At 42.5% G+C, this 14,970-nt stretch overlaps 1 protein-coding gene across 2 annotated transcripts; it reads left to right on the plus strand.

Moving 5' to 3' along the window:
• The first annotated feature begins 551 nt into the window (after positions 1–551).
• On the plus strand, positions 552–14,470 carry LOC149334026 (uncharacterized). 2 transcript variants are annotated; one of them, XM_089554996.1, is made up of 5 exons: positions 552–703; positions 3,897–3,955; positions 6,192–6,397; positions 11,689–11,734; positions 13,824–14,470. In XM_089554996.1, exons 2-5 carry the CDS (start codon positions 3,918–3,920, stop codon positions 13,948–13,950), a joined length of 417 nt encoding a protein of 138 aa, XP_089411122.1. In that variant the 5' UTR covers positions 552–703; positions 3,897–3,917; the 3' UTR covers positions 13,951–14,470. The 2 variants fall into 2 exon arrangements, with proteins under 2 accessions (XP_089411122.1, XP_089411121.1); XM_089554995.1 differs by lacking the exon at positions 552–703 and adding an exon at positions 722–804.
• The last annotated feature ends 500 nt before the right edge of the window (positions 14,471–14,970 follow it).

The following is a 14,970-nucleotide window of genomic DNA, read 5'->3' on the forward strand; positions in this document are numbered from 1 at the left end:
CCAGCATGTTACTAATGCCAAGTTGAGAACTCGAGGTTTGTTTGTATACAGGACGAAAAATAGTCAGCGGCTTTCGTCATGTAAACTTATGATTTACCGGCTATTTTCAAATTCTTGGCAGAAAATTTTGAGGGGGCGTGTTCTATTTTGGCTCCGAGCCTTGCGGCCCATTTCAGAGCAGTAAATGAAAGTGGGGTGTGGGGCAAGTGTAATTTCTTTTTTTTTCTGTTGATTCCATTTCATATTAAAGGGCTCGTGGGTCAATTTACAGGCTTAGTTTATAACGATATTGTATTATCACCCCAGCAAGTTAAGAATCGCAATGGAAACCAAACTAAAATTGGAATAAAAAGGTTACACTATCGTGCTACACTGCTATTAGTGCTGTCTATGCAATTAAAGGGGCGTGTACATTCATACCGATTGCGATAGACTGAAGGCTCGCCTCAGAGACCTGCGTAATCAGTATCGAGAGCTGCGCGACCAGTGAACGGTGCGAGCGAGAGGGATAAGGTGTGACTTCAGAGGGTAACACCGCAGCTCACCTTATCAGAGGAACACGTGGTCATAACCGCCGATAGAAAAGGAGATTCGCCATGTCCCGCTGCAGCAAGAGCGGTTTTATTAGCCGACACGTAGGTCGTACCTCCAAACCAGCGACTCCTGGAAGCACCGGTTGGACTTCCCAGTAAAGGGTTTGGAGGTAAGTGTCAGCACAAGAGAAAGATTTATGACTGGCGGGCCAGCGTAACCATTCGCGCTAAGTATTCGTTTTGCGTAGGACACAAACGCTAATGGACCATGGTGAGCTCATTATCTGCTAAAGGCGGCAGGGTATCTATCCGCAAAAAAATGTACTGCGTGATTTTCTTACTTCTGATTTGAGCAAGAGCTCTGCAAACGATATGAGAAATCTCGCTCAGCTGCTATTTATTGCCTCTGCGGCAAATAGCGGTGTACGCTGTAGGAGAAGTTATTTTTCTGTTTGATTAGGTAAGAGAGGAACTGCGAGTTAAACAATCGTAGGGCATTTTAAGGCTGAACAGTGCCGACGAGGGCCGGTCCGGAAGCTACATTGTGTACCACTCTACACATTTAAAGGAAGTTAGCGGTGTTTATGATTCACATTCTTACACCGTTAAAAATACATTTATAGAAACAGTTACTCCTTGCGCGAGAGTGCTTGCCGTTCCGATGCGTCATTTTCTTGAGGGGTGATAAATGTAGGGAGCAGCTGTTTTTCCGTGACGCCCAGCCCCCACGAACAACAATTAGCAGTAGGCTCTCTTTGACACATGAATTGATAATATGGCTTTAGCAAACAAAGGTTCTTAGGATTTCCGATTTGGAAACGGCCATCCCGTCCGCATGTATAGACATACTGAATTGGCAACGAACGCTATTCGTCCAACTCGTGAAGAGAGACGTAGAATAACTACTTTGTCTGGTTGGTTTATTACAGCCTGAGGCCTCTTCTCGAGCAAAGAAGAAATGAGCAGCACAGGCTCTCTTCTCGCTATGTTATGTTTGCGCTAGCAGCATGCTAAATCCGGCACCTGATGTATAAAACTTTCACAAGCAGGTGGCTATACCGAAAGAAATAGTTATCCTAATCCCAGCTTTGTAATGCATTCAATCGCCGTTTATTGTAAAGACCATTAAACAAGAGCAATGGAGACACCTGCAGTTCTTGGTTCATTTTTTCAAGCCTCAGACCGTGCGAACGTGTTCTCACCTATAAGAACAGACAAAGGAAATTTCACCGCAGCGGAGATCAAACCGAAACTGACACTAGAATGAAAAAAAAAATGGCCTTCAGCATTCTTATTTGGTCATATAGACATTTACGGGGACTCTGGGGAGTTTAAAGGTCATAGTTTTGGCAAGTCGGCTGCTTTGGTTTTTTTTCTCGCGAAACGATGAAACGCTTCCCGTTATTTGGCTGCTTTTTGCATGAATGAACAAAAATAAAGGAGCGCTTATAATTTGCTAAAAGTGTTTATGTGCGTAATAAGCAGCTACATTGAAAAGGTGACAATATTGTGCGTGATAATTATAATGGCACACAATGCGACTTACTGAGACCGTAGAAATTCTGGGGCAGACGAGCGCCTACCACATTAGCCCAGTGAGATCTCGCCTGTAGCGCTTTGTCACTTTGTATGGCGGTAATGGCATGAGGGACTTTGGGAGAAACTGCGCCTATTGTTAGCATGTTGATTATTGTCGACACAACTTATCATAACCGAAAATTAATGCGTTCCCTGCCTACGAATGGAACATCATGAAGGCGCGCCTTGCATAAACAGCAGCACTTTAAGAGACGGCACTCTCGAAAACCTGCCGTGGGTAATCATGGTCAAGTTCACCGGTTTCTATGGCTTTACTAAACACTGGAGGAATTTTAGCATGTGTCCAGAATTACTGAGAGGCAGCTTTTTTTTTATTCGAAACAGTGCCAAAAATTCTGCTCGCATATATCATTTTGAAACTTGCACAAGCCGTGATTTCTACCTCGATCAGCAAAACAATGTTCCACTGCGCCGAGATCCTTTATAGAAAGTAAAGAGAAATGAACCACAAGGCTGATGTGAATAAAAGCCATTTCCTTGCCATGCCTGTTCTACAATATGAAATATGCGTGTACAGTAGTTGTGCCATTGTGTCATGCGAGCTGCTGTCCTTTGCGCTGCAGTTATTGGCTTGTGTGTATCCGTATAACGTTTGGTTGCTACCACATAGCTATTCGTTGTGACCCGGCTTTGTATGTTTGTGTTATATCTCGCTTGTAATTCCATTTGTTGTTCCTTTGGGTGTTAAAATGAATATGTAAAAAAAATATTAAGTGTGTAAATAAATATGCCCTACGTATATCGTCTTATGGGGGAAGAGGGCATTATAAACTTTTTTTAACATACCTTGCTGAAACTTAGTACGCAGATATATCATAGAATGCTGATTTCGAATATGCATTAAGATTTGAAGTATCCCGGGTGGAAATAAATATATATCAAAATAAGATATCCTAATTATGTCAATGTTTTATGGGCCTTTATAGTAATTTATGAGTTAAAGTGTTTTTAATAATAAGCATACATTTGAAGAGGCCCACAATACATCCTAAAACAAAGAAAATGCCAATAAAGTCATTTTGTTCATCATAAATAGATAACAAAGTCGAAAAGAGCAAATATTACGGCAGTAATTACCTCACACTTGGTCCAATTGCTAATCTATGTCTTTTGAAGGAAAAAAAAAACTTTAGGGTGTGCGGTGGACCTTTGTAAACGCTTACATATTCTGAAGAAAGCTTTTTTTGGCGATAAATTGCTATAAAGGCCCGAAAGAAATGGCCTAATAGGGACGTTTTTCTGCGATAAATTTCCTTCCCGGAGAGACATTTGAAATCTAAATGCATATCTGACATCAGCATTTTGATACACCTGCATGTCAAAGTTTAACAAGTTATGTGGACAAATAAAAAAAGAAATTTTTAAGACCCTCATCTCTTCTTAGGGTGGAGGGAAATTTTAGATTTTGGCACGGTATATAGCGAAGCTTGGGAGTCTCTTTAAGCTTTCTCTCAAGACTTGCTTAATGAAAGGTCAAGTGGTAACGCAGCTTCTACCCTTGTTGTAGTCATTTTCATGTGTGGCTAAAAGCCACTTTATAGTCATGTTGCCTAATTTGGTCTCGAGCTTTATAAGGGACCTTATTGCAATATATACTTTATTTATTCCACTGAGTTGCTTTTTAAGTGCTTTAATATGCCTCCTGTACCACTCGAACCCAACTTTATGTAAAATTATAACCATGTCGCATAATTCGCCTAAGCGAAGATACTTGTGCGCCTGCAACACTTCGTTAAACAGCTGCATTCTTCTTCATTCCAACAGCTCTCCGGCATAGAGGAAAAAATGAGCATCAGCCAAAAAGAAATTGAAATTCAGGAACGGTAAGAATGCAGTTCTTCGATAGTAGTTTTCGCATGTTTGCCGTCACTATTCAATGTGTGTTTGTGCAGGCATAATTTGATGAGTTCAGAGAGAGACCCTGGTTCCTGAGAGGGGAGGGGTTTTGCGTAGGGGATCACTGTAGTGACCAAGTGATTAGGTCAAACCTGTTGAAATTGAAAGCAGCTGCCACTACGAATGCCTGTCCTCTGTTATGCGTCCATGGTGTGCATGGGCAAGTACTGAGGACAGTAGTGTGTTGTCGCTCTGCTGTCGAATCTGCATCGTTGACTTACCGTCAGCTTAATTAACGAAGCGTGGGTAACTACTTCCACTGCCCCGTTGATATACTCTGCAGCCTGGTGAAATTAACGGCGGCGCAACACGGACACTAACAAGAAAGGGGACACCACAGTGCCCCCTTGTTAGTGGACTGTCTTGTTAGTGTCCATGTTCCACCGCCATTCATTTCATCGTGCACAAACTCGCCCCTCAGGCCATTCTTCTGTAGCCTGTGGTGCCTAGCTGCTATTTGGTCGTTTTTTGGTCTGAGCTTCATGTGCGTACAGTTGGGGACAAATGTCTTTGGACCGCGTGCGCCGTAGACTAAGGCGATAGCTCTATTGTTAGTCGCTGACTGGGGACCACATTGGCGGTCGGGAAAGTCAAAATCCTCTTCTTTCACCTCCAGTGTGGGCTCGAGACGACAGCTAATAACAGAGCTGTCGTCTTTGTTTAAGGCACACGTAAAACTCTAGTTTGGCGAGTTGGTTCATGTTGAAAGAAAAAACTGGTAATGGCGCAAGAAACAGGGACACAGAAGGCACACAAAAGACAGGACTGACGCCAACTTGCAACTGGGGTTTATTGCACCAAGCCTGCCTTTTATACCACAACCAAGCCATATCAACAAATGCGCAAACGTTGTACATATGAAACGGCAATTCATGCGAACACTGGCAATAAAGTAACGCTGATCATTACAGAATCTAATCTAAACAGAACTTGGGAAGCCAACTTATTTTCTGGCCAGTGTGTTGCTTTCTTGTTTCTTTTTTCTTTTTGCCTTGGTTGACGTTGTTATTGTTTCTGCTGGCCAGAAAATAAGTTGGCTTCCCAAGTTCTGTTTAGATTAGATTCTGTAATGATCAGCGTTACTTTAATGCCAGTGTTCGCATGAATTGCCCTTTGATATGTGCAACGTTTACGCATTTGTTGATATGGCTTGGTTGTGGTATAAAAGGCAGGTTTGGTGCAGTAAACCCCAGTTGCAAGTTGGCGTCAGTCCTGTCTTTTGTGTGCCTTCTGTGTCCCCGTTTCTTGCGCCATTACCAGTTATTTCTTTCAAGGCACACTTGGTCGAGAAACGTTTGTCCCCTATAGTAAGTGCAACACTTTTGCACCAAAACCTCCACTCTCCTTTTTTCCTTCTCATCCCTTCAGCTTTGTAACAAGCCAGTCTGGCCAACCCTTCCTTGAAAGTGTTTCCTTCGCCCTGCAGATAGTGCAGAGCTAACTAGTATGCTGTGTTCGAGAGTATTTTTAGACTTCTATCTCACGCTTTACCGCGCAATAGCATGAACGCAAGCAAGTTTGGTCGCGTGATGCCTCAGCCAATGCTGGCATCCTAGTTTCAGCGGCTCATTCAGAGCTCTCAATGGAAGCTAGCTCGTGGATGAAAGAACAGGGAATAACACCTGGGTTGATTTGATCGCCAGTCAGGAACTGCGTGTTACGAGTAGGGACTGACGACCAACGCATTATTTAATATTAATACTGCCTTCAGCTTGCGCTTCTCGACGCGGTGACAAGCCTTTGTAAGCTAGTACACAAATCGCCAACTCAAAATAATTTACGAAGTGCTCTTGACCCTGCATCTTTGTTTTAGGATTCAATAGTTACCGCGATTTTCATTAGAAATCTTCACACCATAAAGAAATAATGTGTGTGCGCTAAGTGGGGCCAAAGAGCATTGGATCATTGTTCCCAGCAGCGTACTATCAAGCGCGGGAAAGAAATGGTGAAATATGTTGACACACGGCATCGTGAGTGAACAACTTAGCAACTGCGCATTACAGGATGGTTCGGTTTAGGGGGGTTTAACGTCCCAAAGCGACTCAGGCCATGGGAGATGCCATTATAGAATGGTTATTGTATTTATTCATTAGTTCGTACTATGCTCTTCGCGGCTTTGGGAACTGAACATCGTTTTTCTTTTTTCTTTTTTTTTGTGTGCAGCGAGCTGAGAAGCCAGCTTGAGTCAGGACTTAGGAAACATGGAGCATACAGCCCGGAGGAGATTGACGAAGTGATGAAAACGTTCAAGTATTTCGGACTGAAAGCTATTGATCACTTGAAGCACGTAAGCAAGGAGCAGCTGATCGCGAAGGGTATACCTACAGTAACGGCGACAATACTCAAGGAGGAATTTTCAGGAGGAGATGGTAAGTAAAGGAATGAAAACAATAATTTGCGATACACCCTTAGGCGAAAAGTTTATGATTTGGTAAAGAGCAACACTGATGTGTTGCATGTCTCATAAAAGGCCTGAATCCGATTGTCACCTTGACACCTGCGGTGAGTCATCCATACGAGAGCCGGCAAGTACTGAACCTCGAATCTCTGTGTGCTCTTTTCTTTAAAAAGAATAATGGCCTGTGTGAATAATAGCGTTTAACATTTTATTTTTCGAGGTCCCGCAGAACAACCTAGGCACAACTGCTCACGAAACCACATGGACTGAGCCCCAGAAATGTCATTAATCCGACAGAAAAAAACGTTTTAAAACCTACAATGTAACACATTCACCGAGCTGAAATCCTTGCAGATCTGTATTTCTCAAGAGCGATAAGAAACGTGGTCCGAACGTTTCAGTAAGCTGAAAGTGCTCACGGTCCAACAATATTGTAAGATTTCGTTCTGCAATCGCGGAGCTCATACTGCACACGAATTGACTTTGTCTTCAGAATTGGGCTCCTTTTCTCCTGCGGTGTCTCGAGCCGGAAAGGCGTTCACGCATTGGTCAAGAGGCTAAGGATATCCACTATATTCGTGAAAATCTTACCGCCAAGGCAGGAATTGAGCAGCATACAGACTGAGATGCTACAGAGAAGCGTCTTACTCTTTGTAGTGGAGAGTCGGGTGCCAGTACAATGCTATCAAGCGTTATAGTTGGCAGTGGAGAACTCTGGAAGTCGAAGGATCGGCGAAACGATTTTCTTAATCACAGCAGCTGTGTGTTCGCTTGATGTGGCTGGAATCCTTGCTACAAGCACAGATCGGGCCTGAGGTCGACCCGCTATCGTCGTTACCGTGAGTATCTCGGTGCTTAGCAAAGGAAGAAATACGGAAGCTTTTAAAGAGCGATGGAGAAGGCATTGTCTAGAAGGGAGAACGAATTTACAAGGTTATTACGACACAGTAAAAAGAAATTCTTTCATCAGGACTTGCCGAACGTTATTCGTAATAATCCTAAGAAATTTTGGTCCATACTAGCACTACGCACTCACCGTTCACGAGACATCGCCTTGTTTGACGAACGTGGTGTATCTGTTCTCACAGAGCTCCGCTCAGATACAATGAATTCATATTTTTCATCGGTGTTCACCCATGAGCACCCTCAAATATACCATCATTTCCCAATTCAAATTTTTCCCAAATGCCCCCATTCACATTACAGCGGAAGGCATTGTGAAAATAATTGATGGGCTTAAAATGTCGAGCGCACCAGGCCCTGACGGAATACCTGCGAAATTTCTTAAGACCACTAAGGAAAGCTCTAGCCTATTGCTTCAAGTGAGTTTTGAACAGTCATTGTTAACGGGTTTGCTTCCGAAAGATTGGGAAATAAGCAAAGTTGTGCCGGTGTTTAAAGCGGCTAACAGATCAGTTCCCTCTAATTATCACCCAATCTCTGTTACATGTATTGCCTGCAAGCTTCTAGAGCACTTCATATATTCACATGTCGCATCACACCTCGATCAGAACAATTTCTTTTTTACTAAGCAGCATGGTTTTCGTTCCGGTTTCACGTGTGAAACTCAGCATTTTGAATTAACCACTGACCTCCACTTAAATATCGACTCTTCATTCCAAACTGACATTATCTTTTTAGAATTTTCTAAAGCCTTCGATCGCGTGCCCCATCTTCGCCTCATGTCTAAACTCTCTGGACTGTCTATCGATCCTCTCGTTTTATCATGGTTACATTGCTTTAACAGGTCGCTCCCAATACACAGTAATCGACAATCATCCTTCAAGTACTACTAACGTAATCTCTGGCGTTCCCCAAGGTTCCGTTCTTGGCCCTCTTCTTTTTCTAATCTTTATTAATGATCTTCCTTCCGGTGTTTCATCCACGATTCGGCTTTTTGCGGATGATTGCGTCCTTTTTCGTCACATCGTTACTAACAGGGATCAACTATCGCTTCAGAATGACACACACATAATAGAACGGTGGTGTTCCGACTGGCTTATGCAGCTGAATGTCTCAAAGTGCCAATTCATGCAAGTATCTCGAAAACGTTCAAACATCAGACCCGCATATTCACTCCTGTCAAACACGGTAACCCAAGTCCAATCATATCGGTACCTTTGAATCACTGTCTCCAGCAAATTAACCTGGTCGGAACACATCTTACATCTAGCATCTAGAGCACCAAAATCGCTTGGCCTCATCCGAAGATCCCTCTACCTAGCCCCCCCCCCCCCTTTCTGTTCGAAAATTAGCATACGAAACATTCACCCATACCATACTTGCTTATGCAGCGGCTATAAGGAATTCTCACCAAGCATACTTAATTAACACCTTAGAAGCCATTCAAAACCTAGCAGCCCGTTTTATATCCTCCAATTACAATAGACACAACAGTATCACCAGGATTAAATCTGCACTTAACATTCAGCCACTAGAGCTCCGACGAAAAATTGCACGACTCTGCCTCTTTCATAAATTATATTACAATTTTCCTGATCTTCGTGAAACATCATTCCTAGCTCCCATCAGAACATCGCGCCGCCTGTTTAACCTCCTCAGCATTCAATGTATACATGGATTGACCTTAGCATTTTATAAATCTTTTCTTCCAACTCCAATAGAAAACTGAAACCTGCTACCCGACTTCATTGTTAACGAGCGCGACGCTACTAAATTTCGACAGGCATTAATTAATCACTGTACTGAATAAAAGATACTGCCCATTTGTCTCAAACTTCACGCAGTTACACTTATTCTTTTTCTGGTTGTTCTTGTTACCGCCTAATTCAGCCTTTCGCCGTTCATTTTTGACCAACGTTGTAGTGTTGCACCAACGGCTGCTGACTGCGCATATCTAGCTGCGTAGGAGTGTTGAAGGGTGGTTTCTTAAATTACCCAAGAAAACCGACAACCACATGGTGTAGAGCAGACAAGGGTAGGGAGATTAGGGACTCACTATAACTTATGTACATAAGGAAGGAACGCTCAGGGAAATGCGTGTGTGGGTTTTAACCTCTGATATTGATTAATGCATTAGTATTTGAAGGCTCTGGGCAAGAGGAGGTGGCAACCATCGTCTGTCAGTAGCCAGTGGAGAGCAGGTTGCCACAACCCAGTTAGCTGGTTGTCACTTGCCCACCGTGGCAGGCAGCAGTATGCCACCTCGGACATAACGACCTTTATGTAACCTAATTATGCCATCTGTTATATACCATTGTCATGATATAATGAAGCTCAGATATGACGAACTTAAGTATGCTATCTCAGATATAACGCACCTGAGTGTACTACTTCGGATGTGACTAACTAAAGCGTGTAAGTCTGGGATATAACGAACGTTTGGCTGCTAAGGCATTCAAACGATCCACTGAGGATCGCCTAAGAGTTCTTGATGGGAATTTACTGGCATGATAATTTTTTAATTTAAAGATTACAAAGGTGAAGGAAAACAACTTTTCAAAGCTATTTTCTTTCTTTTGCCGCGCCAAATGTTATCTACCAGTGTTATTTAGATTGATTTGCTTTTAATCTTGTACTACGCTTACGCTTTTCTGTATATGTCCGTCGTTTTTGAATTTGCTTTTACGTATTTCGTGTACTTGGACCCGAACTAGCCGCTGGCTGTGGGTCCAAAAATTGTTTGTATTTCCTGTAAAAGAAATTCGAAAATAAATTGAAATTGAATTGAATTTGAAAAAAAAACCAGGATGATCTACGTTCTTCGTTACGGACAACGGTGGAGCTGGTGAACGGCCTCATGGATAGGTTAAACACAACCCGAATGCACTCGAGAGTAGAAGGTGGGATAGCCACAGCCATAGCTGAGTTGAAAAAGCACCGCACATGACATACGGAGGTTCTGATCCTACTGGAGGCATGTAGTTGTTTATCTACTTTCTAACCAATTACCTTTGAGGTAAAATACACTTCTATCTCCTTTAGTCATTTCCGTCATTCAAGAGCCCAAATTATAAATAAAATACAGATTCTCCTTATCGTTGCTGGGTTTCGGTGACTGTTCGCTTCCTTCTATGTTACGTCATTAAGTAAGGAAGAAAGTGCCACTGCGCATCAGTGAGGATGGGTAAAGTGTGGTCAGTATATTGGCTTATGTTTAATCTCAGCAGCCGCGTCGAATCTTTTAAGGAATGAAGCCCTTCTTATCTTTTGTATAGCTAGTAGAGCTAGGCGCCTATTTGCAATTAGAGATCTGTAGCCGGTCATTAGAGATTTGTAGCCGGTCATTGACTAACATGGTCAATGAGCATGTCAGTTTTTAGAATATCGAAAACACGATTACCCTCGATGCAACAAAATTTGGCGGCATCGTGCGAAAATGCATGGGCTTTCGAAAGCATGCAGGCAAAGCGATGCATCGGGTGCGCATAACTAGTAGAAAACGCCAAATTTTGTCGAGCCAGATCGTGGAGGATAATCCCGTTTTCGAAATTCTAAACGCTGTTATGAATATCACTAAACCCCAGCTGGAAACCTCGAATTCTTACTAGGCGCCTAACTCTATTATTCAACAGATAATAATTAAAAATTAGTTCACCAGCTTACTACTCAAGACAATCCACCGGTTTCCTGGTGTCCGCCAACACTGGTGATAATATGCAGCAAGAGGCATATTTTTACCCCAAGAAGCTATTCCTGAAAATTTTGGAAAGTGGTCGTTTAAACAGCCGGTATTTATGTACACACATTTTTCGCAAACTCTTTTCTGTGAACACTCTGCCGAAGACGAACTGGCAATTGGGAATATCTGAAAAAAGGCAGTAAAGTCTGTAAGGAAGTCTATCGCGAATCTATAGACCATTTTTTATAAGGAACGGCACGTCAACTTCCCAGCACTCTATTCAAGCTTGTGATATCGAAACAAATATTACTCTGTGATCGCCGTCTAGAAGTGGATATTGCTGCAGCCGACGCTCTGGGATGTGCGACAAGAACTGTATTCACTTTGAGTTTTGTTAGTTTGTGTACGAGTTAGTGTTTGTTTACGAGTTTCTTTGAGTTTGTTTAAGGGTTTTAGTTTGTTTATCAAACGGCTGTTCGTGGCGGTACCTGTGCTTCATTTGTTGATTATGTTTTAACTTATGAAAGCTGCTTTTTGAGTGAAACTAGCCTCTTTATGAAACTAACGCGGATATCTACTTATGAAGGCCAATTAAAATAGGTCCACGGATCCACTTCAACTCCAATTGCTATTTTACCTCTTTGCTTGCTTAGCGTCACACCTGGTCTTTTTCATTACAGCCGGAGACAAGAAGTACACCGGGGATGCAAAGAGCTTCTGGACGGAGTAAGATCACTTGAACTTTGTTGTCGTGGTTTACTCATCTACCTTTTTCAGCTTTTCATTAATTCTTTCATTGGGAACTTGCTTTTCTGTCAGCATGTTGTTGCCCAATTTTTTCGGGTTATGCGACGACTTTTGTAATGTGGCACCCTCTTTGGAAAGAGTAGTTGGAGATAGTTTAAGGCACTTTAACACAAGACAACAACCGCGACAACAAGGTGACTTTGCTTCCAACGTAACCAGATGACTGAAAAGAAGAAATAGTTCATAGCGGACCGCTTCTTGTCTCTCCGTAGAACAAACTTGTTTTTATAGGCGCTGAGGTGTATATAAGGTCAACTGCTGTAAATAAGAAGGTATTCAACTCCCTCTTTATTAGATGTGCTGTGTGCTGTATGTATGTATGGGTGCCTTCAAACTGCCACTCTATTAGTTGCGGTTCAGCCGACTTACACTTCTTCCGATCTGCTTCTTCGCATGCGCAGATTCCTGTATCATGCCTTCGGGCCCCACTAGAAGCCGATTTCCCGCAGAGCTTGGAACATAATGGCAGACATTCGCAGAAATTTGCTCCCTGCCGGAGCATATACAGGAACACTGTGCTTTCTTCCCATCAGGAGATGTGTGATTCGAGTTCCTTGGTAATGCTTTGCGATGCCCTAGTTTTACAATAGGCTACTTGCACGCATCGTGAGCTGTTATAAAGTGAAATGAGGAAGTTCATGTACCTGAAAGTATGCACCCAGTGGCACTGAGCACCCGTGGATGTTTGAACACCTTTGCAGGAGGAAAAAAAAAATGTTTCGGCCCTATTTCGAGGGCCCCACATATGTAAAAAAACCGTATCTAATTCTTCCTGATAAGATATAAGGTAGCTATAAACTAATACGTCGATACAAGAACTCGCTTTGAGTTTGCTGTTAGGTTCGGTTATTTATTGTTTGTGCTGATCTGTGATAATGCATCTATTTTGGCCAAAATCATGACCGCAGCATGACACCAATTGCGCCAAACAGTGGTGATTACGCCAAGACTTGGTCATTGAAATTGAAGGATCCAACTAAACAACTGACGCCTACGTTTGTGTAAACTCATTTTGGGGTGCTAAATAAGGAGGTAAATGAGGCGCGGGTCCCGTCGATCCTTATCGCTTCTTTGTTCCTGTTATGTTTAACGCCGTCTTCACAACAGATTACAAATGTGAACCATAGAGCCCAAAGCAAAGTATTACTTGAAAGACAGGCATGGAAAAAAACTCTTCCTTCCAATTGACGTAAATTTTTAAACCATCACTTATAAACAGTTCAGAAGGACACTTACACTGGAAGAAATGAAAAAAAAAATACTGTGCGCTACCTTCACGCCGCATCAAAGACAAATTGTGAAAAAAACTATAATGTCCTTGCTAGTCAAAAAGATGGTTCGTTACAAGTCACATTGTCGGGGGGGGGGGTTCTTTTCTAACCATGCCTTCAGATTCAGTTTGAATGTAGTGACCTTCGATTTTTTTTTGCTTGAAGTGTGATTTGGGCATCCAGAATGTTCTCAGGTGCGCTTGCTTGGGAAGATAAATCGGTCGCACGAAGCTCTGCGCTTTGCCTTTTATGCACGTCTATGTTACTCGATATTGCGAACTTCTTCCTTTACCGAATCACGCCTCTAAACTTGCCAAGATGCCTCCTGTTCGCTTGAAGGAGCATGCAGTGGTCTGTTGCTTGAAAGCGCATTTTCTGCCGTAGGTATAGCTGAACGTGCGTCACCCAGCAGCACAAGTGCCACCAGCTCTCTCAACGCTCTCTACGGAAGGGGGAAAAAATTAATGAATATTACCCAGGCTGAGCTATGAAACTTGTAATATAAAATAAATTAGGCGCCTAACTCAAATAGGTAGAAAGGTCATCATATTACATTAGGAGACCGGCGTGCTATTTAAACAGTATTTAGTAAGGTTTTCCAATTGAAAGACTGCTGTTTTGACTCTAACATGTGACCACATTTTGGAAAAGGAGGATCGCACTTTACGTGTTTGCTGAAATGGTAACTGTGGCTGTAATGTGGAGATAATTAATTTTGCTTTTGTTTCGTTTTTCAGAGTCTCCAAGTTCGGGAGGGAATGTCTCGCTGCTTCGGTTGGAGACTTCATGCGAAAACTTGTGGATGAGTTCGTTAAGGAGATTTTGCCTGTGGTGTTTAAAGTTAAGGCGAAAGCGTTGGCTTAAGCGAAGTTGAATGCGAGTTAAACGGAATGTATAAACGTCAGTTATTCATGCTTTCCTTATCGTGGTCTTATGTACAGTTACGGTCAAAAGTCCTAAGGCAACAGCGTTCAGCTATAGAGAAATGAATGTCCTAGAATGCTCCCTGTAGCGGATCATTAAAAACACAAGTCAAGTAGAGAAATTCTATACATCCAGAAGAAACCTTCTTCTAGCATTTCATGGTCCATCGGTCTTTAACAGTACCGTAATGGCTCTATTATGAGGCTGAAGCGAAAAGCCTTTGGCCTTAGGTCTTTTGGCCAAGACTGTACGTATTGCCACCTTGAATGGCAAACTTAGGTAGCATGCGCTTGGACATCAAAGTGGACAAGTAAAACTGGAGCGAAAGCAAAACATGTTTTCATGTGAACTCTTAAGCCTGATCATTGAGTAGTATGAGCCCAGCAATTATCAGCGATGATAGGAATGAATAAAAAAGTGCTGAAAAATAAACTTTGCCTCTTTCAACGTTGCTGCGAGAGCATAGTGCATCTTGGACATTTTGTAGCCATACCGAAAGTGAGGAGCACTCTCTCACGGTATTCGACTTACGCTCATCCTTTCCTGATCTCGTATTATGTAGTTGACACCTGCGTTTGCCTGCCATTAAACTGTTACAACAGGGCTACCCCACTGAAAAATGGTCAATTCATGAAGGAAGTGGTGGGTAATCAGTTCAGAAACAACTGCCAATGGTAGCTTAGAAGCCTTTTCGATTTATAAGCGCTACTATCACGCCTTTTATTCCAGTTTTATGCCGAATATTTCAACATGGAACGCGGCAGTATTTTATACTTCAGGTTTTCCTTAAATGTAGTGGGCCGTCCAGTTTTGTAGGAGATAAAGAGAATTTTAGTTCCTGATGGACCTATTTAGACGAGGTTCACGGAAACAAGGAAGGGGCTAGAACGCCTCGAATGTTCTGCGCACTCTGTGTACACCAATAGCTGCAGAGAATATGTTAATGACTTCAAGAAAGAA

This window comes from Amblyomma mixtum, chromosome 8 (genome assembly GCF_055824585.1).
Source record: "Amblyomma mixtum isolate Tamu chromosome 8, ASM5582458v1, whole genome shotgun sequence".
In the NCBI taxonomy this organism is placed as follows: Eukaryota; Metazoa; Arthropoda; class Arachnida; order Ixodida; family Ixodidae; genus Amblyomma; species Amblyomma mixtum.

Bases quoted from the DNA above. Each gene is read 5' to 3' on its own strand.
- LOC149334026 (XM_089554995.1), top strand. The intron at 6,398-11,688 runs GTAAGTAAAGGA...TTTTCATTACAG, and splicing joins GGAATTTTCAGGAGGAGATG to CCGGAGACAAGAAGTACACC. The intron at 11,735-13,823 runs GTAAGATCACTT...TTCGTTTTTCAG, and splicing joins GCAAAGAGCTTCTGGACGGA to AGTCTCCAAGTTCGGGAGGG.